This window comes from Nycticebus coucang, chromosome 22 (assembly GCF_027406575.1).
Source record: "Nycticebus coucang isolate mNycCou1 chromosome 22, mNycCou1.pri, whole genome shotgun sequence".
Classification (NCBI taxonomy): domain Eukaryota; kingdom Metazoa; phylum Chordata; class Mammalia; order Primates; family Lorisidae; genus Nycticebus; species Nycticebus coucang.
In genome coordinates, this window is record NC_069801.1 from 60957825 (window position 1) to 60982541 (window position 24717).

At 47.5% G+C, this 24717-nt stretch overlaps 1 protein-coding gene across 2 annotated transcripts in view; it reads left to right on the plus strand.

Annotated features, from left to right (window-relative positions):
• Window positions 1-630: 630 nt before the first annotated feature.
• Window positions 631-24717, plus strand: part of ROR1 (receptor tyrosine kinase like orphan receptor 1) — a 475596-nt gene continuing 451509 nt past the window's right edge. The window contains exon 1 of one of the 2 annotated variants that reach the window (XM_053576765.1): window positions 631-1103. In XM_053576765.1, the coding sequence (XP_053432740.1) occupies window positions 1022-1103 (82 nt within the window). In that variant the 5' untranslated portion in view covers window positions 631-1021. Of the gene's footprint in view, window positions 1104-1880; window positions 1956-24717 lie in introns of those variants that run through there. The other variant, XM_053576766.1, reaches the window with a different exon arrangement.

Here is a 24717-nt window from a genome sequence, read left to right on the forward strand (position 1 = left end):
TGCACTCAGCGGGGACTTTGATGAGCTCCTTGGCCTGTGGCAGAGCAACTGGACAAAACGATATGCAAAGACACAGAAGGCGTGATAATAAATAACATAATAAATCTAAAGAGCAAACTGCACCGTGTTCTGTCTTCATATTCTGAACACAGAGAAACAGTTTCTTTTAAGAGAGCACCGGACGTTCACAAGAATTTCTGGAAGAGAGAAGTACAGATGACACAGATTTCAATGCAACGAAAACAGACAAAAGAACATAAATCACTGGGTAAGGGTCAAAGAAAATCAAAGTAAATTATATGATACCAATAATGCTATATTACTAACCACGGTCACCCAGCTAACTGAGGCTTCTGAGCCTCCCATATCACTCAGCCACGAACTGGTTTGAGAGCCCGGACTCATCTCCCTGAACCTCAGTTTCCCCTTCTGTCAAGCAGCCCTGAGGCCCCCCCCAGGTTCGGTTCTGCTCAGGGTTTGCGGGCGGAGTGGGGGTGTCAGCCCGCGGCGCGCGAGCCAGACTTTGCGCGAGGTCCGGAGTGTGCAAGTGCCGAGGGGTGGCAGCAGAGGGCGCTGTGTCGCCGGCCGGGCCCCGCCTGCCATTGGTCCGGGCTGGGGCGCGGGGCGCAGAGTCGGTGCAAAGTGACAAGTTGGGCGAGAGCTAGAGCGGGAGCAGGCGCCGCGCCGCCACCGAGGGAGCCCCAGACGGCAGCCCCCGGGCGCGGGGTGCGCTCTCCTGAGCCCGAGCCGGGCAGACTCGCCGCTCCCTAGTGGGACCCGGACAGTTCCGGACTGACCGGCCGGCCAAGGGGAGGCTACCGCCGGGGGCCGGAGAGGGACCACGCTCCCAGGTTTCTCAGCAGGGCGGCCCGAGGCGAGGGAGCAGGTTAGAGGGACAAAGGGCTTTCTAACGCTCCCGGCGTCCTGCGAGGGCGGCGGCCGGGACGAGGTGGCCGGGAGCCCGCGGAGAGCCCGTGGATGTTCTGTGCGCGGCCTGGGAGCCGCTGCCGCGAGAGGAGGAATGCACCAGCCGCGCCGCCGCGGGACGCCCCTGCCGCTGCTGGCCGCGCTGCTGCTGGCCGCGCGCGGGGCTGCCGCCCAAGGTAAGAGGTCCCTGCGCGCCCGTGGTCCCCACGCGCCCGGCCCCGGCCCTCAGCGTCCCCCCGGGGGCCGCCCCACGCTCTGCGCACAGGAAGCGCCGCGCCGCCTCGTGGGCCGGCGGGGACCCGCGAGGGGCTCCCAGCGCGGGCGGGCGCGGATCTGTCCCGGAGCCCCGCTGAGGGCCGGGGCGCGGCGTCAACTTGTTTCTTGGCGCCCAGCAGCGGGTGTCAGCGCTGCCGGGAAGCGTGGGGCGGTTTGGGAGTCTGGGATGATCCGGGACTTCCGTGCTGGTCGTCCCGCCAGGCCTCCCGGGATCCCTAACGCGCCCCAGTCGGTGTTCAGGGGAGTCTGTCCTGTCCCCGAGGAGCGAGCCGTCCCAGAAAGCTCGGTCCAGGACAGAGTTCGTATTTTCAGCGGAGCCCGCGAAAGCCCAGGCGGCCCGCAGACCCACGCACACAAAAGCCTGGTCCTCCGGGCTCCGGCGGCCTCGCGTCTGCACCGCTCCCGGCCCTCGGCCCTCCGGGGGTCCCCGTGGAGGCCGGAACGTGTGTGCCGCTGCCGCCGCGGCCACTTTGTGCAAAACGTGCTGTCAAAGGTGGCCTGCAGCCCCAGAGTGCTCGGGGTGTGCACGTGTGTGTGCGCGAGTGCGTGTTACGAACTGGGTGGGGAGCCTTCTACGTACACTTGATTTTGGCAATCTCCAAAGACAATCGCGGCTGTTAGAGACTTCGCGGCTAGCCCGGGCGTCTCAGCTCGCTGCGGGAATCTGGGACCCTCGCTGCGTCTCGGCCCGGACACAATGAGAGGGAAGAGTCCGGCTGCGCCTGTGGAGACAACCGATTCATTCTTTGGAGGTTGGAGGGGGAAAGTTGATTAAAGTGTCCGGGGTCATGGGCCTCACTTTTAACATGCATCCTTTGAGGGGTTCCTGCAGCCCTTGCATTCTGTCCGCCCCCATTTCCAGCCCAAACCTGAGCTGAGAAATAGGTCTCTGCTCTTTTATTATGCATCCTCCAAGGGAGCTCCCAAGTTTAGGAAAAGAAAGGGCTGTGGGGGTACTTAGCAGTTAAGAGGGAAAAGAGCTATTCCCTACTCGGACTATGAATACAGAATTAGTTTTTACTAAAAGTTAGCTAATAACTTTCTTGGTAGCAAACATGCTCTGAAAGGAAGTTGGTGTGAATTTTGATTGCTTGGAGATGATTTTTGGGAAATGGGAGCAGCGTTCTCTGAGGATGACTTCTGAAACGGATCCTGCCTTGTGGTTGTGCTAATCTGGAGGCTCCTGGGGGTCAGTCCATACTGCTCCTAATTGTAATTAAGATGCACATCAGCAGGGAGTGCACCTTCGCGTTGAAAAGTCCTAATGAAATGTAAACATTCGGTCACGTGGATGTTTTGCTTGGTGAGCCAAACATCTGGCGCTGTGCCACAACACCTGGGTGAAAAGTGAAAAATGGGCCGTGCTGCCTACATAACGTAAACATCCTTCTGAAGTTCTGAAATACTGGGGTTGCCCAGCAAATTGAGGTGGGGATAACCAGGGTGATTCCAAGGTAGGGCTCCTGGCTTGGGGCCTCGATTAATTCAGTTACTTTTCTCCAAGTTCCTTGACTTTGTAGTTAACCTTTCAACAGTGGTTGCTTTTAGATCATAGCACCTGGGGGAGGAGGGGATCACCTGCCTTTTAATAAATGATTTTGCAATGATTTTGTTGAGTGTAACACACCCTTGTTAACAGGCAGCTATCCAAATTCTGCCTCCTTTAACTGTTTACAAGCTTTTAAAATTTTTTTGAAAGTATTGCCTGTTTCATACTCTTAACGATGAACTCAAATCTGTTATTATTGTCTTATTTCTTGTCTTATAAATCTCTTGTCATTTTTGTGAATGTTTGATTTTTTTTCTGGTTTCTGACTTACTTTTTCCTCTGACCCAAGGGTTCCAAATTGGGTGACCGAGCTAGTGGCTCTGGAAATCAGCTTAAGGGGAAATAAGTTTTATTTATTTATTTATTAAAAAACAAATGCTCAGCATTTCTCCCATCACTTTTCTATTTTGTTAGCTAGGAGGAGGAGACCTTTATATTAGTTCTTTTCTGGTCTGTTCATTGTTGATTTCCTTATCTACCTCCCACCTACCCTAAACTTCTCTAGGATGCTGAAGCCCTTGTAATTATACCCAAATTCAGGGCTTTAGGAACCTACCTGGGTCTTTCTCAGAATCCTACAGATTCTTGGTTGGCTGCTTGGAGCCAGAGGCCGGTGGCCAGCTACTGTGTTTGTCATTTTGTAAACCTACCATTGCCATTTTAACAGGTGTCTGTGCTATTTGCTTTTAGAGTAGGCATCTCTTGAGGGCAGTAAGATTGTCAGCTTTCTTAGTGAAACATGGAGCCGCCATTCTGTAGCCCCAAATTGATTAGAAATTCCTTAAGATTCTCGCTGGCTGGCTGGGGGGAGCCACACCAAGGTGGGACAGGTGAAGGGCATAGTCAAACTGCCTCCAGCAGTTTTAGAGACATTTACTTTCCAATATTGATTCAACATACCTGGCAGGCTGATTTGTGACTCTTATGCCTGGGATTATTTGCATAATAGTTTTGAAAGCCCAGCTTTGATTTATCATCTCTCTCCCAATTAGACATTTGATAAGTTCCTAAATGGTGTGTCACTTGCCTCTAAATTAGGATCAGATCTGGCTGTGATTTGATTGTGAATACTTACCCCATTTCAAATATTTTTCAGAATTGTACAGGACATCCTGTGGATTCCAGAATGCTTTGTAGGCAATATGTATTGATAGACGTGTATAGCAACATATAAACAACATGTGTGTGTGCAACATGTATTCATACTAATTGCTCCATAGATTTTTTTTTTGAATTTTGCTTTCAATTGTCTTTCAGTTGTCTTAGTTTGAAGTTTTATTTTGATTTTCTTTTTTTTTTTTTCCATTTATTTATTTTATTGAGACAGACTCACTTTGTGGCCCTCGGTAGAGTGCTATGGCATCATAGCTCACAGCAACCTCCAACTCTTGGGCTTAAGTGATTCTCTTGCTTCAGCCTCTCAAGTAGCTGGGACTACAGGTGCTCACCACAATGCCCGGCTTTTTTTTTTTTTTGTAGAAACGGGGTCTCACTCTGGCTCAGGCTGGTCTCGTACCTCTGAGCTCAGGGCCTCCCAGAGTGTTAGGATTACAGGTGTGAGCCACCACACCTGGTCTGCTCCATAGATTTTTGTTGAATGAATACAGAAAAGACTTTTTTGGTCATATGCAAAATCCTGTTATTTGCTTTTCTAGGAAAAATGCAGGATGGCATATTTTCAGGGATTTTTCCTTTTCTTGCTCCATCTTTTCATATGACAAGAGTGTAGTACACTGAACAATGCGGCTTATGGTTACAAGCACAGGCTTTAGGAACCAGACCTGCATTTGAGCTGCTTCTCCGCCACATGCTGGGTATGTCATTAGTATCTCTGAGTCTTACAGAGAGTTATTAGATTTAAGTAGAGATGAAGAGCACCTAGCCTAGAGGTGAGTACATGAAATTAACTTCGGGTACATAAAATTGAGGATATGTGAACACCTAGAAATGATATACACAATTTTATGTGTATTTTTATGTTTGTAGGCTTATAGCTATAATCTGATTTTCCAAGAAAATGGCAACCCACAAAAGACAGGAACTGCTGACTTGAGAAATGTTCGATGCTGGAGACAATGAGTAGGTTGGGAGGGGTCATAGTTGCTGGCCAGTTCAGGGCCTTGTTCCAGGTTAGCACTCCTTGAGTCCTCTATTTCTCACTTCCCAGCTTCCTTTCCACAAGACAGGCTGTTCACTGGGCCTGGGAGAAGAATGGTTCCAAGTCTTTGTGACCTCAACTAAGAATACATTCCCTTGACCCCAAACGTTATGAGATGCTCCTCTTTGGGCAGTTTGTTTAACAAACATGTAATCCTTGGGCCAGTCTCTGTTCTAAGCCCCTTGAAAGTATGGACTCACCTTCACCTCAAGCCTGTAAGGGAGATGTGTAATTATTCATAGTTCATTTTACATATGGGTAAACTGAGGCACAGAGCGGTTTAGTCAGTTTCTTAAGATCACCTTGCTGTGAAGTAGCTTTCCCAGGCTCACAAGCCCTAACGGTTCATGGTCTTACCTTAACGGCTGTTCTAATTAGTCTCTCTTGGTTTAATTCTTCCAGTTTCCGTTCTTTTTAGGTGTGCACTAAAGGTGGCACTTCCCAGGGTTTTTCAAGAGCAGCAGAAGGACGTTGTCTTAGCCATAACTTAGAAGTTAGACAAAATGATTGGAGACAGCCAATTTCAGTTTTCCTTCTGGTGCTAGAGTTCCCTGAACTAGTTTTCAACTTGGACTGGAAGCTCCTCAGATGGCCTGGGCCTTTGGGTCTGGAGGAATTACATTTTTGTAACAAACTGCAACTTTGATTGGTTTGAGGAGTGTGTCTGCCAGTTCCTTCCAACTAGATGTATTTTGATGAAGTACACTTGTAGTTGCATGATGGGGAACAATGCTTGGCCGAGGAGGGGTGACTTACCATAGTGCTCTCCGGGGGAGAGCCAAGGGCCAGCTCAGGATCCTAGTGAGGACCAGAGGCTGGCACTTCCAGCCCCAGCTGGGAAACAAGTCTTCAGGCCTCCATCTCAAACAGAAGGGCCTCAGCTTGACTGAGAAGGCCCTTCACCCATTCCCTGGGGTGTGACAGGAGAGACTGTTCTGTAGACGCTAGAAGAGAAAGGAGACTCTGAGAAAGTTCTGTGGAGTTAAAGGGGGAGGGGGTGGGGGGGGGAACGCTTCGAAAATCCTTAACTAAATGCAGCTGCTTGTTACACGGAGCCTGACTTGCATGCCAGGAATATCTAAAAAGCTAACGAATACAAAATAAAAATAAACAGCAGTAAAAAGGCTCTCTCTTTGTTGCAGTAAGCTCAGTTGGGGTTTTCAGTTTGTTTAGGAATGGGGTAATTGTGGCATCTACTTTATTTTGGTAAGGCAGTGAAACGTGGATTGATGTTATGTCATCGGGATGCTACCACCACCTGAACTTTTTCCTTCACCCTCGTCCGTGGCCCTCCCCCAACCCCCCCCACCCCTGCCAGAACACCCAGGAATAGGTGTCCGCAAGACTTGTGCCTCAAACTGGTGCCCTGGAGTGAGTTACACTGGAAGAGGGCAGATAATTTAATGGGATAATGTTGGCAGGGCCAGCAAATTTCACACCTCATCTCTCACTAATAGAAAGGCCACAACATCCTCAGATGAAAAGCCTGTATAAAAAGACTCTGCTTAACAGTAACTGTCTGTCCATAAATAAGGTTCTAGAGAGTCTTGATCCAAAAGCTGTTATTACATACTGATAAGTCAAGCCTCAATGTTTGGCTTCCTTACATTGCCTTCCTCCCCTTCCTTCTGTCCATAGAACCATAGCTTTTCTTTTTATTCTTCTTTTAAGAGGGAAGGGGCCCAAAGACCAACCAGCTCAAACTGTTTATTTTTTCAAGTATGTCTGTACAGAATGGGCCATCTTTGATAGCCGTTTAAAGAGGTGGCATAGAGTCACGGAAATAGAATGGAGCTTAAAACCTCATAGGAAATGGGGTTTGAATTGAGGCTTGCTATTTACTTAGGCAAAGTTAGTTAACCTTCTGAGCCTCCATTTCCTGTCTGTAAAATGGGGATAACAATAATGTCTGACTTACAAGGTTTTTGTGAGAATTAAAGAATATCGTGGACATAAAGCTCTTCATGGCACTGTGGACCCAGTGAGCGTGACTCCTGTGAGTTTCCATTATTATCAGGAGCTTCAAGACAGTGATCATGGGTGGCTCACAACTGTAATCCCGTCACTCTGGGAGGCTAATGCAGGAGGATCGCCTGATGTCAAGAAAAGTTAGCCAGGCATGGTGGCGGGTGCCTGGCTACTCTGGAGGCTGAGGCAAGAGAATGGCTCCAACTCAGGAATTTGGGGTTGCTGTGAGCTGTGACACCCAGGGTACTCTACCCAGGGTAGCAGATTGAGACTGTCTCAAAAAAAAAAAAAAAAAGAAAGACAGTGATCATTTTGCTGTGAAATAACAACCGAGGCTTAGAGAGCAACAATTTTTTTTTTGCAATATTTTAAGACTCTGGAGTGTTTTGTAGGAAATATACAAATGCTCTAACCTGAGCAGTACCTAGGCCAGTGCTGGGGACTGGGTCAGGGAGAGTCCACAGTGCTGTTTTGCAAAGCTTTAAACAAAGGCTTTTTCAGAACATCAGGGAGCTCTTTGGGGAAGGGCGACCCCTCCTTGGTACTTTGTGTAATTCCAGAATCTTACAATGGGGAATGTTAGATTTCAGGGAATGTTGCTCACTTGTAATCTGACCATTTTTAGCTTCAGTATCCAAATAACCTTTCTGAGCACAACTTGAAAGAGAAAGATAATGTCTAGGGGGGAAGAATCCTGAGGTGCTGTGTTAGCCATTTAAAATTTTTAAGTACAAAAAAAAGTTCATGTTACCAAAAGATAAAAGAGTAATGAAGTGTGTGGGAAGGGAGAGGGCTGATAAAAAGCACTTCTAAGGAGGAATTGGAGTTTGTGTTTTTTTATTTTTCAGTAGTAATGCTTGTCATTCAATGCATTTTATTATGTATTTATTATGTGTAAGATACAGTATTAGTGCTGAGGAGCAAAACGTTATCCTTGCCCTCAAAGAGAGAGGAAGAAGGAAAATTCTCACTTTTTTTGAGCATCTACTATGTGTCCAGTTCACTGTTTATATTATTAGATTTATGCGTCTCAGTATTCTGTGAAGGTTGGGCTTCTGATACCATTTTATAGAAAGGGAAATTGAGTCTCAGAGAGGTAAATATCTTGGTCAGCCTCATAGTCATTCAGTTGAGATTTGGGATTTGAATCTAGGTATTTCATCTCTCAAGTATGTGCTGTTTCTACTATTCTTTTATTTTCTTCTTTTTTTTTTTTGAGACAGAGTCTCACTATGTTACCCTCAGTAGAGTGCTGTGCCATCACAGCTCACAGCAACCTCAAACTCTTGGGCTTAAGCCATTCTTTTGCCTTGGTCTCCCAAATAGCTGGGACTACAGGCACCCGTCACAATGTCCAGCTATTTTTTGGTTGCAGTTGTCATTGTTGTTTAGCAGGCCTGGGCCGGGCTCAAACCTACCAGCCTCAGTGTATGTGGCTGGTGCCCTACTCACTGAGGTACGGACGCCGAGCCCTGTTTCCACTATTCTTAAAGTGTGATCAGGCAGACACCAATTACACCAATGACACAAGCGAATTCTAGGAAAGGGTTGCGGGAAAGCACTTTGGTAACAGAGGGGTATAAGACCTTAATTCTCAGGGAATTGAAGGGTCAGAGGAGAACACGAGTGCACCTTTCATAGGCTTATTGTGAGGATTCAGAGAAGTAATTCCTGGAACAGGATCTGTGCTGTGCCCCACACAGTGCCCTGCTGGGGTTCTGCAGCCTGGGCAGGGTTTATCTGCTTCTAAAGCTCCACTCTGTACCTTCTCAACAGATACCTTGTTGTTGGAAAAGTAAGTAGTTGTATAGGGAGGGCACCATGACAGCTGGTCTTGTCCTCCCCCCCCTCCCCCAGTCCCCGCTGTTAGGATCAGTGTGCTTTGGGTGAAGAGGGGATTGGCACAGGTGTGGAGTTTGATGCCTACCCATGAACTTTAACAAAACTGGAGCTCTGGCTAGCCCTGCCCTGATTGATTGATCATAACATTTTCTATGCACTTACTGTGAACTGAATATTCTAATCGTCTCACTGGAGATATAAGATGAATAAGGTCAGGTCATTGCTATGGAAGGTTTTTCAAATGGCTGATTTATGGCAGAGACTGCTAGCTGATCACCAAATCTGCTGGCATCTCTGCCAGGCACATGGCTAGCGTTGGTTCCTCACCCCTTCCAAGTTAAGTAAGGCCATGTGACTAAACGCCAGCCAGTGGAATGAGCTGGGAAGTAACCAGCGTCTCTGTAGGCTCGATCCACAGAAACTCCCCAGGCAGGACTGCTGGATCCTTCTGTGGCTTGGCAATTTTACAAGTCATGTGGTGAAGATGCCGGAAGATGGCAAGGGACTGTGATTCTCCTCAATCACTGCATGGGGGAAGCCTCCCTTGTGCAGGTTTTATAGGAACCAGAAACAAACATCTATTGGTGGGCCGAGATTTGGGGGTTTTTCAGTTATAGCTGCTAATGTTACTTTAACTAACATGAAGTCGTAAACTATAGTGCAATGTGAGATCGGTTAAGTGGGTCAGGACCAATATTTTTAGATAGAATAAAATAGGGAACCGAGTTTGTGTCTGACCACAGGGAGGGGGTGGGGGGTGGAGAGGGGGCTCCCTTTGGGGAATTAACCCGGTCCTGAATTATTTATGGCACACACAGGCACCTTGTTCACTGTGCTAAGCACTGTGGAGAATCTAGGAGAAGTAACACGGCCTCTCCCTTGGGGAGTTTACCTGTTAGGGACAGGAAAGTCACTTAATGAAATCACAGGGTCTGTGAGGGCAGAGTTGGCAGTGATAGGTGCCCAGTGCCAGGAAGGGAGAGGGGAGTAGGGTATGGCAGGACCCTTAATGGATGGACTGAGGGGTGAAGGATGGAGAGGTCGGAGAGTTGGACATTCCACAGCTGGAAAAGGGCCGGAATTCTGCAGCCGCCTGCAAGCTCCTCTGGCCTCCATGGACTGCTGGGTTCTGAGATCAGGCCTTCACCCTGGATGAAGCTGGTCTTCTGTGGATCGCAGAGTAAAGGAAAGAAAAAGACGGGAAGAGGAGGAGGGAAAGGAAGAAGGGTTTTCTGGGAGACTGACTTAACTTTCTCTCCTAAGGGTGCCCCAGGGTGTTAAAAACTCGGTGCCTGTGGCTCAGTCCGTAAGGCGCCGGCCCCATATACCGAGGGTGGCGGGTTCAAACCCCGCCCTGGCCAAACTGCAACCAAAAAATAGCCGGGCGTTGTGGCGGGCGCCTGTAGTCCCAGCTACTCGGGAGGCTGAGGCAAGAGAATCACTTAAGCCCAGGAGTTGGAGGTTGCTGTGAGCCGTGTGACGCCACGGCACTCTACCGAGGGCCATAGAGTAAGACTCTGTCTCTACAAAAAAAAAAAAGAAAAACTCGGTCCATTGCAGGGTTGCTCCTCAAAGATGTTTGATTGTGTCTTATTTCCTTTACTGCAGAAGTTTTATTTTGCAGTTCAGGCTGCTAAATACCGGTCTGCTTTTTCCTGCTTGATGAAAATCATAACAGTATAGTAATGATTAACACACCGAGCAGATGGTGAGTATTATAAGTTAAGTGTTTTTACTTGTTTAGTCTTCAGGGAAACCCTATGAAGTAGTTCTCTGCTTTTCAGATAGGGAAACCAAGGCACAGAGAAGGTAAGTAAACTACCCAAGACCTCACAGCGAGTTAAATTGGAAAGCTAGGACTTAAACCCAGGTATCTTGAGGCCTGGGCTTTCTTTCGTCATTATAGCATACTACATCACAACTTTTTTTTTTTTTTTTTTTGCAGTTTTTGGCCGGGGGTGGGTTTGAACCTTCCACCTCTGGCGTATGGGGCTGGTGCCCTACTCCTTTGAGCCACAGGTGCCGCCCACAATTTTTTTTTTAACTGTCCAATGATTAAAATTCTTTGTAAGATCCCAGCCAAATAGCTGAGTCCAAATAATTATAATTAAATCTTCCATTTGTGAAGGGCTTTGCAGCTTACAAAATAATTTTATGGATAGTATTACCTTTAATTTCCCAAATTATACAAGGAAAGATTTCTTTCTCTCTCTTTCTCCCTCTTTGGATTAGACCAGTGAGGTTGACAGGTCTCCCAGGTTACTCTGTGCCTGGCAGTGCCTGTCTGAACTCCAGCCTCTGACTTAGGGCTGGTCGGTGCTCTTTGCTCTAAAAGACTGCTTGTTTTTAGAATTTGGGACCCTACCTCTTTTCACTGCTGTTTCACCAGCAAATGAATTAGTCTGATTCCCAGGTGTTTCATGTATAAAACCCTCAAATCGGCCACCAATTTTTAGAACAGTTGTTGAGGTACTTAGAGTGGGACCTGGAGCTGCAATTACTGTAACCCAAGAAAATTCTCTTGCAAAGAGCCTGAGAGAAGTTACCTCAAAACAAGGAGCTTCCTGGCTCGGGGCCCACCAGCACCAGCCACGTGCATGGAGGGTGGTGGGTTCAGACCTGGCCTGGGGCCACCTAAACAACTGCAACAACAAAAGAATAGCTTGGTATTGTGGTGAGTGCCTGTAGTCCCAGCTACTCATGAGACTGAGGCAAGAGAATTGCTTAAGCCAGCGGTTTTCAACCTTCCTAATGCTGCAGCCCTTTAATACAGTTCCTGTGGGTTGAGAACTGCTGGCTTAAACCCAAGAGTTTGAGGTTGCTGTGAGCTATGACACCACAGTACTCTATGGAGGGTGACATAGTGAGACTCTGTCTCAAAAAAACCCAAAAAACAAGGAGCTTCCTGAGTGGCTGGGGACTGCAATATGTTGGGGAGCTGTGAGGAGAAGGGTGTCGGCAGCAGGAGCAAGGCTCACTGCTTTCCAGCCAGGTCAGCAAATCACTCAGCGTCTGAGACTTCATTTCCTCACCTGTAAATTGGGAGCCGTACTGGTGCCTACAGGCTGAGAAGATCCTTGGCAACGCTGGGCGCTTGGAGCATGCTTGGTGGCTGGTGTGTGATCGCAGCCACACCGTGAACTGAATGGAGAGCAGCATCCCCTCTGAGATTTTCATAGGATGGAACAGGACAAAATTTCTAAATCTCAGCACATTATTGGGCTTGATTTCATAATGTAGTTATCTCTGCAGCAGACCTTCTGAGTATGTGGAAGTTTCAGATTACATTAATATTATATATACTGACATGTATGTAATTACATTAATATTTTTCAAGGACAGGGACTTTCTTCTGCACTGCGAAGGTTAAATACCATAAGGTAAAAGTAGACCTTGCTGCCCGGAAATCAAGATGACCCTGAAAGGCTCTTACTGTTCTTTATGGGAGGCTGATGCCATCTCCAGCCATGCTTAGGCATGGTACATCATAGCAACCTGTTCTGCTCTTCTCTGTAAGAGACGTCACATCCTGGCCTCTTGCATTTCACTCCAACTAGGGTGTCTCAGTTCCCACATAATTTTCATACCCCTGGAGGGTATTGGTTGTCTTCCTTTTTCCTACCTGAACGTAGGGTGTGGTGATGGATGGTTAGTCCTTCATGTGCACACTGTATGGCTCCTTCCTCTCCAGAGCTCTCCTGCATTGTCTGGGAACTTCCAGTCCCAAGGCACTACCTGTTTGAGAGGGTAGGCCACTGACAACCAGCAGCAACAGCTTTGCCGATGTTCTTCATGTCCTAGTGACGTCCCTTTTTTCCTGATGCTGATGACTGTTCCGCCGTCTCTCATCTCTCACACCAGTGTCCCTAGGCTGAGGGGTCGTCAGCTTTGTTGGTGGCCACATGGTCTATAGAAGGTCAGAGCAGGACCAGGAGCATTGCTCTCCCCACTGAGGAAGGGCAGAGCTGACCTGGGCATGCCCAATTTGTTCTCTCCGTTCACTCAGAAGTGACTATCCAGGACTGTGTCCCAAGACCCTACAATGAGGAGTTAAAAGAGGAAGAGAGCGTTCAGGACTCAACCGTGATGGGTCTCCCTTCCCAGGAAGGAAGCACTGGGCATGGAGAATAGAACATTCCTCCCTTATGCTGGCTGCAACTGGATTTTTTTTTTAAGGAGCAAGTGCCAGATTTCATAGTTGTGTTGGGGTTCAAACTAAATAGTTGAGATCGTTGAAATGTTTTCTTTTTTAGTTTTTGGCCAGGTCTGGGTTTGAACCTGCCACCACCGGTATATGGGGCTGGGGCCCTACTCCTTTGAGCCACAGGTGCCACCCTGCTTGAAATGCTTTTACAGGAAACCTTCTCATGTCTTTGCTCCAAGGCCCAGGTTAGAAAGCTTCCTAGCCATGCCAGGAGGTGGGTGAAAGTGGCCTCCCCAGATCAACAGAGCCTTCCATTGTCTGCTCAGACCACGAATGTTGGTGGATCAGATTGGAGGGCAAGAGAGAGGGGGACCCAAGAGATGTAGCTGCTTCACCTGTAAAGGGACGGGTCCTGTGTAAACTGCCAAGAAGTCACTGGTGCTCCGTCTGGTTACATATTCGTTTAGGAACTAAAGTGGATGTAGGAGAAACGCCTGGCCATAGTGTTTCTCATCGGCAGTCTACTGTTACTGTGAGGAAGGCAAGATTTATACATTCAACGGAATTAGAATAACGAATTGAATCAAACTTCAGTGCCCTGGCTTGTGTCTAGGGCTCTTTCCGTGGCTATGCGCTCTGGGAATCCCTGTCTTAGGGCCCCCATGACCCTGGTGAGCCTCTTTTCATCTGCTCTTACCCGTTCTCCAGCCTCCAGGGCAGCGTGTCCAAGTGCCCCTTACCTGCCCACCCCTTTCCTTCCAGGCCCCGCCCCTTTCCTTCCAAAGCCCCACCCACCCGCCCCACCCCGCCCCCTTCCCACCAGGCTCCACCCCTTTCCTCCCGGCCCCGCCCACCACACCCTTCCCAGCCCCAACCCCTGCCCGGCCCTGTCTGGGGCCCCACCCCACCGCTTCTCTGTCCAGTCCCGCCCCGTTTCATCTTGCCTTGCCCTGTTCTGTCCTGCACCAGGCTTCCTTGCAGCCTTCTCTGCGGCCTCTCCTTCCACATTCTGCCATGCAGGCCACCTGAGTCGTGCCCACCTAGATTTCAATCTTTGCATAACAGTCACCATCAGTCATTGGGCGTTGTTGGTGGGCCAAGCACATGGTAAGCATTTTGTGTTTTGGAGTGGAATCACAGTATTTTGTCTCTCCAGAACTATTTCCCTGATTTCCGTCTCCCCCCCACTCACTCCTTCCTGGGAAATGTACCTTCCTCAATTCAGAAAAGGAACTTCTCTTGCCTATTCTAAACATAGCCTCTCTCCAGGATTTAGGGGCAGGGCTTCTGGGGTGGGGAAGCTGAGCCTGGGGAAAGAAACTGGTGGTGGGGAGAAGACCTCCAGGTCCAGAGCAGGCAGGCTGACAAGGGCAGGCCTTCCCTGGCTGTCTCTCCTCCCTGGATTTCCTTATCTGAGTTGATAACCCGCATTGGTGAGGTTACCTTCCCTCATTAATCCTCATAACAAAATGAAGTGGGTATTATCTTTTTTTTTTTTTTAAACCTAAGAAGAAACAGTTTTATTACCTTTTTTTGATGTGAAAATATATATTCATTAAAAACAGATTCAGAGCCAGGTGCGGTGGCTGTCGCCTATAATCCTGGCACTCTCGCAGGCGAAGGCTGGTAGATTGCCAGAGCTCAGGAGTTTGAGACCAGTCTGAGCAAGAGTGAGACCCTGTCTCTACTAAAAATAGAAAAACTGGACGGGTGTTGTGGCAGGCACCTGTAGTCCCAGCTACTTGGGAGACTGACGCAAGAGGAGTTTGAGGTTACTATGAGCTATGAGACCATGGCACTCTGGAAAGCATGACAAACTGAGACTCTGTCTCAAAAAAAAAAAAAAAAAAGAAAAAGAAAAGAAAAATTCAGAAATGTAGCAAGAAAACAAAAATCACTGCAATCCTACCATTTGGATTAGTCTCTGATGTCCATGGCCATACCACCCTGAACACGCCCAATCTCATCTGGATTAGTCTTTGATAGTGTTTTTTTCATGTATGTTTACAAAAAGAGGTTATGTTTTATCTATCATCTATCTATCTATATTTATTTATTTATTTATTTATTATTATTATTTTTTTGAGATGGTCTCACTATGTTACCCTGGGTAGAGTTCGGTGGTGTCATAGCTCACAGCAACTCTGGCTCTAGCGATTGTCTTGCCTTAGCCTCTTGAGTAGCTGGGACTACAGGTGCCTGCCATAATGCCCAGCTGTTTTTAGAGATGATCTTGCTCTGGCTCAGGCAATCCACCTGCCTCGGCCTCCCAGAGGGCTGGATTACAGGTGTGTGCCACCATCCAGGCCTAAATATTTATTAAGGTAGTGACTATGTTTTGGTGTCTCCTCTCTCCCTGGATTGGGCACAGCCAGCGTGGTGCCCAGTGGCCCATGAGGGACTCTGCTCACTTCACTACATGTTGTTCTCACTTCCTAGAGGCTGAGCTAACCCCAGTTTCCTTTACTGTTACTATCTAGGAACTTAAAAGTGTATCTTTGAACAACTGAAAATCTTCTATTTCTTCCAACAGTGGAGGAATCCAGCCCTGCAAAAAGTCGGTATGGACTCATCTGAGCGTGTGGTGGGTTGTGTTTGCAGGGAGCAGCAGGCAGCTCAAGAGCGGGGCTGTTTTCTCAAGATGAAAAATCTGGGTTTTTTTGTATGTTTGTTTTTTGGAGCTGTAACCTAGGGCCACTCTGCTCTTAATTGGCAGCAAATTCAGATTCTCCCTCCCAGGCCTCCTCTCTCTTCTTTTGCCTGTGTCCTGTGTGTGAGAGAAGAGAAGGCTTGGATAATACTGGCTCCTCTCCTGGGGCTGAGAGTGGAGTAGCTGGTGCCGTCTTTCTGGACCTCCCCTCCTGCTCTTCTCTTTCTTCCTTCCAGAATTTCGAAAGAGGTCTCACAACTAGGGAAATAATCTCTGGGGAACTCTTTCTCTTCTTTTCTCTTAATAAGCAGAGGGGACAACTTTTCTTTCTTTTTTTTTAATTGATACAGTCTCACTTTGTCACCCATGGTAGAGTGCCGTGGCATCATAGATCACAACTCAAACTCTTGGGTTCAAGCAATCCTCTTGTCTCAGCCTCTCTAGTAGCTGGGACTATAGGCGCCTGCCACAACGCCCAGTTTAGTTTTTTTTTTGTTTTTTTTTTTCGTTTGTTTGTTTAGTAGGCCTGGGCTGGGATTGAACCCACCAGCCCTGGAACCCAGACAATTTTTTGAGTTATGAACTTGCAAGCCATCTAGATGCAATTATGACCAGATTTTCTACTGCAACTCAGCCCCTGGGGTCTGCCTCAGGCTGGGGACTACTTATAATTTTTGCAGGAGAATGGAAAGCTTCAGGTTCCTTAGGGGCTCAGGCGGTGGGAGGATAGTTGGGTGGAAGCCTGGGCTGTTTTTGTCTTGCCAGGCTGCTGTATTAGTTAGGAGGTCCTTGGTCACTAGGGCACTGAACCCTGCTGGGTACCAGGCACTGGACAACATGGTGGGGCCACAGGAGCTTCTGCCAGGAGTTCAAAGGCTGGCCTTGAGGGAAGCATGAAGAAAATGGCGGGGTGCAGTCAGGGCCTGGGCACAGGGTCTGGGAAGTGTGGAGGAGGGGCCACTGGTCCAGCTCCTGTCCAAGTTGGGGACAGAGGGTCAGGAAAGGTGCCTAAGGGAGGGCTCTCCTGGAAAACATGTGTCTGGGATGCAGTCAAACAATAGCCCATTATGCATTTTTAAAATGATATTAATAATAATGTACACGTTTATTTTGACAAATGAGTTCACAAGAATCTGCTGCCTGTGATGTTTGATTCCTGACTAAGTGATAAAAATCTTTTCCCAGGCCCTACTCTGTAAAGCAGGTTTCCCCTGGGACCTCACCTGCTCTACCAGGACAGAGAGACTCAGAAGGAGACCAAAACCCCGGCTCTAATTGCCTAGGTTCTGGGGCTGAGGGTGGCGAGGGTAGGGTTTAGGACCCAACCCTGGCCTCTGCCTCCCCAGAAAGTTGCTCTGTTCCTTCTGGGGGTCTGGTTCTTAGTTTCTCTATGTGTACAGTGGGGATTATAACTCATTCCCTGAATATTATGAAAGATTACAGGAGATGGAGGGTATAAAAGCACTTTGTAAACTTTAAAGTCTTATCTGAGATTGAAAGGTCAGATAACAAGCAAGATTTTGTCTTCATTTCTTGGTAAATAGATCCCCAAACACCCTGCATGGAGGAAAGAGTGAATGGTTTGGAGAGAAAAAGAATCTCTTTGCTGTATAATCTTGCATGAGATGCTTAATCTCTCTAGGCTTCCCTTCCTAGATGTGTGAAATGAGCTAGTAAAATCTCAGAGGATTTGCTCAGAGCCTGTGGCTCAAGCAGCTAGGGTGCCAGCCATATACACTGAGGCTGGTGGGTTCGAACCTAGCTTGGGCCTGCCAAACAACAATGGCAGCTACAACTAAAAAATAGCCGGGCATTGTGGTGGGCGCCTGTAGTCCCAGCTACTTGGGAGGCTGAGGCAAGAGAATCACCTAAGCCCAAGAGTTTGAGGTTGCTGTGAGCTGTGATGCCACAGTACTCTACCCAGGGTGACATAGTGAGACTCTGTCTCAAAAAGAAAAAAAAAATCAGGATTCATATGCATATTAATAAGAAATCCAGGTAAAAGGATGTTGCAAACTCTGTGGCTTCGTGAAAATGTCCCCTTCTTCTTGTACCACTTTCCATTCCTTACCTCTTGCAGAGAAAAAAAATGAGGGGAAACAGAAGCTTGCAATTTATGTAACTTCCTTCTTTCCCTGAAGGTTGTTTTCTGTGATGTTTCTCTGTGGTGAGCGAGCTGTAGTATCCAGATGAATTGACAAGCATTTTTCTTAAGATTAAGAAACTGTGGGACCAGGTTTGTGTGGAGGAGACTCACATTACTAACGGTGAGAGGTGCTGAGACCAGTCCACTCTCTTCACAATACCAGGCTTCCTGTGATCCCCATTATTGCTGGGGCTATAGACTGGGAAAACTCAGGTGATGGAACGTATCCCAAACTGAACGGTTGTTGCTGAGCCTGGGTGTCTATTCCCACGTCTGGGGAGGGACATGTAGCTTCCACCACGATGACAGGGGTCAATAAATTCATTTATTGTCAAGCGAATGATCGATTGGTAGTAGGGTGACTATGGTTAACAATAATGTATTGTAACTTTCAAAAATAGCTGGGAGATTAGAATTGGAATGTTCTTAGCATAAAGAAAAGATAAATATTTGAAGTGGTGGAGATACCAGTTACCCTGCTTTGATCTTTACGTGTTATATGAATGTATTGGAATTATCATGTGTACACCCCAAAATGTGTGTATCTATTATGTATCAACAAAAAACCTTAACCTATAATCAACTGAACACCAACTGTGTGTGAGGCACAGTGCTGGGTGCTGGGGATACTGCGGTGAGTGACTTCGGGATCCAGGTGCTGGCTCCAGGATATGACCTCGGGAGGGTCCCAGGATATATTTTTTAACTGGATGCTTGTGGACGCCTTTCCCAGTACCTGCAGGAAGCACATGGAGGTGGTGGTTGCTTCAGTGGTCACTTGTGGATGCCCCCCTGTCTAGCTGGCTGCTGACCCAGGCCATCCAGTCTGTACTTTGTTTTCCCCGACCCCAGCACAGAGGTGGCTTCCTGGGTAAGTTCTATCTTGGCTGAGCTGTGGTCCCCCTGGGGTTGGGATAGCAGCCTCCTGGGGACTGTGCTAATCTCAGGAGAAGGGAGCCTGCAGAGACAGACTGCTGTCTCCTGTGTGCACCTGGGATTAGGTGAGGCTGCTGCAGTACCTGGTTGCTGGGAAACCAGATATGGGGGTGAGTCTCCCTTCCTCTTAGGAAAGGACTTCCTCACTCCCTTTCCAGGGCTGAGGGGGGCCTCTGGCAAAGCTAACCTGCAGGAAGTCAGAATTCTGGTGCTGGGATTCAGCTGAACCCATTCACACAAGTGTGACTTTGGGCCTCCAAACCTCAATACCCCAGTTGCCCCATGTGGGCACTATTCCTGTCTACCTCATTACCTTTTGGGGAGGGTGACATAGACGTCGCTTAGGGGCCGCTGGCATGTAGTTGAATACACATGGCCGGCTGTCAATCAGCATAAGCTAATGTGACCATTTTCCGGGTAAGGAGGCTGAGGCCCACACTGGCCTTGCTCAGAATTAGCCACTTTGAGTTCCTCAGTCATGGAGTCTGGAGACACAACCGGCCTTCCCTGCCTCCTGCACTGGGCCACACAAGAACCAATGTCCTCCTCTTGCTGGTGGTGGCCCACGGAGCCCTGCTGGACTGGCCCAGCAGCAGAGAAAGAGGAAGTGGTGGGAGAACTCAGAGTATCTGTCCAGCTTGACCACTGACTGGGCCAGTGCTGACGGGGTCCCTCCAGGGTCTTACTCAGGTCCTCAAAGTGACCTGGCTTGACTGCTTCTTTCAGCCATAAACACTTTTAGAAGCCCCCCTGGAGGGGGCAGTGACCAAGAGGGGAGTTTGGGGAGCTGCTGACAGTGTGCGTTCTGACTGCGTGCCAGTGCCCAGGCGGTGCTGGCCATGTGCGGACCAGAATGTTACCCATGTTTCCATGGAACTGGTGATGCTGGTTGTGGGGTGTAGTGGAACTGGGGAGAGACAAATAGCCAGAGGAATTAGGATTCATTTGGATATGTGCCTTGCCAGAGATGTGAGGGGTCATCTGCGGCCCCGGGGCCTGAGAGTTCCACTGAAGGGAAGTCAGATCCCTTCTTGCTGAGGTTGTGGTTGGAGAGGCAGGTTGGGGAAGGTTCTGGTGGGAGGGCTGGCAGCCAGGCCAGCTGCAGGGTCTGACGGATTACATTCCTATAGCTAGAAACTATCGGAATCCCTGTGGAGAGAGCTCCTGTGGCTTGAAAATTAGTTTTGCCTTTAGGTGTTAGCTTCAGGCCTCCTGCTTTCCTGGGGAAGCAAGATCCAAATCCAAAGTATTTGCACTGAACTTGTTAATTTTAACAAAGTGGTAGGATGGAAAGTCTCAATGTTGCATTTTTCTTCCTTTCCAGGGAGTGTTTTCTGACCTTTCAAGAAAGTTCTGTCAAAAACCTTGAAAACTTGGGACCCTAGTGATGTGTGTGACCAGGGTCAGGGATGTACTGTGGGCCAGAGCTAAATAGGGTCACATAGCAAGGTCGTCAAACTCTTAGGGTTATGAAAAAACATTTCCAAGCCACAGAAGCCCTTTGGAGTGGTTCAGTCTGAATGGCAGGAGGGAGTTTTAGACCCTGTCTGAACACTTAGCTCTAAGTACAACTCTTCAAACACTTCATGGGCCTTATGCGCCTTAAATGGGAGAGCACAGGAGATATTCAGGAACATGAAACATCTGCTGATACTGGAATAAAAGCCCTTATCTCCTCCCTCAATATTGATTTAGGATCATAGCTTGTTTGGAACTATTTCCTCATGAATTAATTTTTAATTTAGAAAATGCCTTTAGGAAAAACTTGGTATGTAAGTAGAGAAAGTTTTAAAGATACTAGGTGGTTGATCAGAAAGGACTCTTTAAAGAGATGAAATAGATAAAAGTCTTACCATAATCACAGCATTCTCTGTTTCCCTCTTCAGATTAATCCACCAATACTTATTTGGGGGCATCTTTTGTTTGTGAAACTGTGCTGGAAAGTGCGGAAAAGACTGCGGTGTGGTCCCTGTCTGTGTGCATTGTCTGTGATGGGAAAGGATAGCAGAGCACAGCAGAAAGCTCCGGACTGAAAGTCGGCAAACCTGACCTCTTCTAGTCCTGCCTTCTAGCTGTATGACCCCACACAAAACACTTGCCTTCTCTGAGCCGCTAGTTCTCATCCGAGGCTGGAACAAGCTCTGTGGATGCACCCGCATCCTGGGTACATAGCAGGCTTCTCTCCAGACCTGCTGGGTCAGAATCTGCATTTTAACAAATTCCCCTGGCGATTCTTATGCAATTTGTCTTTTCTCAGAAAAGTAGAAGGGTACACATTTTGTGCAAATTTAAGTTGCATATGCATCACTTTGAGAACCATTACTGCTCTAATAGTCTGTTATTTTCTGTTTTTTTTCCAACTATATATTAAAATATGGTCATGAAGAATTTATCCAAGACTATGTAGTATCATTCTACATGAGATGGGTGTGCCGTCTCTTACCCTTCAATGTTTGCACTCTGAGAAAGAAGGACTAAAGGCAGAAACATGCACAAATAATCACATATTCAATTTCAAAGGCTGGATGCCTTTTGCCTCCTTTGTGTTTGAGGTCTTGGCACTTTGGGCAGCTGTGGAGGGGGGGAGGTATCGGAGAGAGTGACTGGAGGTGGAGATGGCAGTGGATTGATACCTTCTGGGCTGGTAGGTGTATGTACAGGGCAGTGTGTCCCAGCCTAGGGTCCCCAGAATCCGGTTCCCAAGCATTTTGAGAATCAGGCATCATCAGTGATTGCAAAAGTGTTTTGCTTTTTAAAATTATATGTGACTGAGCAAGAGAGACACCCCATCTCTAAAAATGGAAAAATGAGCTGGGCATTGTGGCAAGCACTTGTATCTCCCAGCTGCTTGGGAAGCTGAGGCAGGAGGATTGCTTGAGCCCTGGAATTGGGGGATGCTGTGAGCTATGATGCCATGGCACTCTACCCAGGGGGATAGAGTGAAACTGTCTCAAAAAAAAAAAAAAATATATATATATGTGTGTGTGTGTGTGTGTGTGTTGCTTTGATGACTTGAATAAAAAAGTGACTTTTTGATATTCTCTATTTTTCCTTGTTAATTGATACTAAATCAGATGGTAATAGTATGCCATTTAAATTTAATTAGAAGGGTCCTCTTATTTGAAGTCTGTGGGACCCATCAGAAGAGGACATAATAATAATGATAGTGATGCTAATAACTAACAAATGTGAGAACTTCAAGGTGCCAGATACTGTGCCTTACAAGGAAGGACTAGGTGTCTGCTAGTCAATTTATTCAGAGCTGTGCCAGTGACTTGCTTCAAGTCACACTGGGAGGGACTGATTGGTGGGTCCAGGACTAGACTCTCAGTGTTCTGGATGTGGAACCAGTTTTTTCCTGCTGTGCCAGACCTTGGGGTTTTCCATCTGGTGCCCTGCTGAGAAGAGAGGAATGAATTTTCCTGGGTTCTTGCTCTGGGTGTCGCAGGCTGTCAGAGTCAGAGGATGGAAAAGCAGCCCCAACACTCCGTTTGCAGGTAGGTGCCCCAGGCTGCAAGGAGAAAGACTTGCCCACAGTCAGTTCATAGGGCTTGTTTGTTTGGTGTCCCCTTATCTGAAATGCAGCTCTGTTTCACAGACGGACTTTTTTACAAAGAGGAGCAGACAAATAGAACAAGCCCATCTTTGAAAGCAGATGGGCATGGTTTCTCATCCCTCATCTCAGTTGTTGTGATGACCATCTGTAAAGAGCATAGTCATTGGTGTTCTAGACAATCAATGTTTATTATTGTTATTATGATTATTTTTACTAAGCTTCACAAAATTAGGAACAGTTTTGTTGTTATTTTTAAAGTAGGCCTGATTGCGATCTTGATTCCCCCCCATGTTTTCTGTCTTAAGGATAACCTTTGAAGGTACCAATTCCTTTTCACTAAGCGTGATGCCAGATAATCCCTGGAAACTGTATCTTGGGAAGGGAGGAAGTTGCCCTTGGAGCAGCCTCATTCTCCATCCCATGAGCCTACACTAGGCTGGCTCTTACTGAGCTGAGAAGCTGTCATTTTGGCAGCAGGTCTCCTGATCCTGAATGTAAGAATGGAAGTCACTCTCCAGGAGCCAGTCAGGCACTTTCCTGTACCATGAGCAAGTGTCACAGGAGGAGCAGGAATGGGTTAGAATAAGGCCCAGCTTCACAGGTGCGTAGCCTGTGCAACTGCACAGGGCCTCCACACTGGGGCTCTGCCTCTGGTTCCGTCTTCTTCAGGGAAACTGGACTTCTTAATATGGTTTTGAATAAGGAGTTCCATATTTTCATTTTGTACTAGGCCTGTTAACTCAGGTAGCTAATGAGATGAAACATGTAACGCCCCCAGAATAACAGTGACAGGCATGTTGCAGGCGTTCAATAGACTGTCTTTTCTGATAAAGTTGAGATACAGTTTTCATCATGTCAATTCCCTTCCTCAAAAAACAACCTTCAGTGGCTTCCCTGAAGCACTTCCGTGGGGAAGTGCTTAAAAAACTTCCAGAATGCTTGTGGTGGTTGTTTTTTTTTTTTTTTTTTAGAGACAAAGTCTCACTTTGTCACCTTGGGTAGAGTGCTATGGCGTCACAGCTCACAGCAACCTCCAGCTCTTGGGCTTAGGTGATTCTCTTGCCTCAGGCTCCTGAGTAGCTGGGACTACAGGCACCTGCCATAACACCTGGCTATTTTTTGTTGCAGTTTGGCCGGGGCCCGGTTTGAACCCGCCACCCTCAGTATATGGGGCTGGCCTCCTACTCACTGAGCCACAGGCGCCGCTGTGGTTGTTATTTTTAATTTCTCTATCTTGTTTCTCAAGGGCCTTGGAAACTCCTGGTTGGGATCTGTGTCATCCTTTGAGTGCCTAGGACAGTGCCTGGCCTAGGGTGTCGGTGTGGTTCTTGATTGCTAACCACAGTGTATTTCCGGAATACTGCACAATTCTGCTTGTTTTCCATCTGTTTATACTTCTTAGCTCCTTCAAATGGAAATGGATTATGGTTTGGCGTTTGAATCAGGAGGAGGAAAAAAACATCCATCCTCCCTCTTCTCTGCCTTTTTAAAAATCGTCACTGTCACTCTCTTTTAGGATTGTTGTTTTGTTTTTTTGGAGACAGAGTCTTATTTGGTTGCCCTCAGTAGAGTGCTGTGGCATCATAGCTCACAGTGACCTCAAACTCTTGGGTTCAAGCAATTCTCTTGTCTCAGTCCCGCAAGTAACTGGGACTACAGGAGCCTGCCACAGTGCCCAACTATTTTTAGAGACAAGGTCTCTCTTCTGGCCTAGGCAGTTCTTGAACCCATGAGCTCAGGCAATCCACCCGCCTCAGCCTGCTAGGATTATAGGTGTGAGCCACCGCGCCCGGCCCGTATTTTGGGATTCTTTATTGTCTATATGTTTGTTTCTTTCTCTGGACTTTGAGATCTAGGTGGGGAGAAAGATGTTTTCTCTACTGTGTGTCTTCAGCCTGGATGCAGTGTTTTGAGCCTGGCACGAATAAAAGAGACATTCATTAAATACTTGTCAAATCAATGACTATTACAAGGCTCAAGTTTTTATGGCAGAGAAGGGAGACAGTGGGAGCTGCCTTCTTACTGGAAAAACATTGTTATTAGATCTGTGTGGATCATTTAGAAAATATGCAGTTGGATATCTTTTATCGTCAAAGATGAAAATCAGTATGAAATAATTAAAAGCAGAAGCCAGTGTTTCTCATAGTAATGAAGGCAGGATTGTGAATATTTTCCTTTACAACTCAGGAAATGGGCAGGCCGCCAGGATCAGAGACAGGGACGCTACAGACAGATGAGAAGGTTTGACTTAGGAGGGCTGAGCCCTGGGTTTACCTGGGGTCTATCTTTGCTGTCAGGTTCCCCTCATGGATGTTGAAAATGGGAAGAGTGCTAACTCCTGTAAGATATTTGGTGACTGCATCAGCTCCTTTGAGATGAGTCTGCTTTGTTACCTATGAATTGCCATGGCTTGTGAATTCATTACAGTGGTGTCTTTTCAGGAGTAGGTTCTGTATCTGAGAAGAAAAGCCCCAGGAAGTGTGTGTCTTTCTCTCATTCTTCTTGGTCCTCTTCTTCACGGAGCAGGCCCTTGGGAAGTGTGATTCCTGGAGCTTTTACCCACTC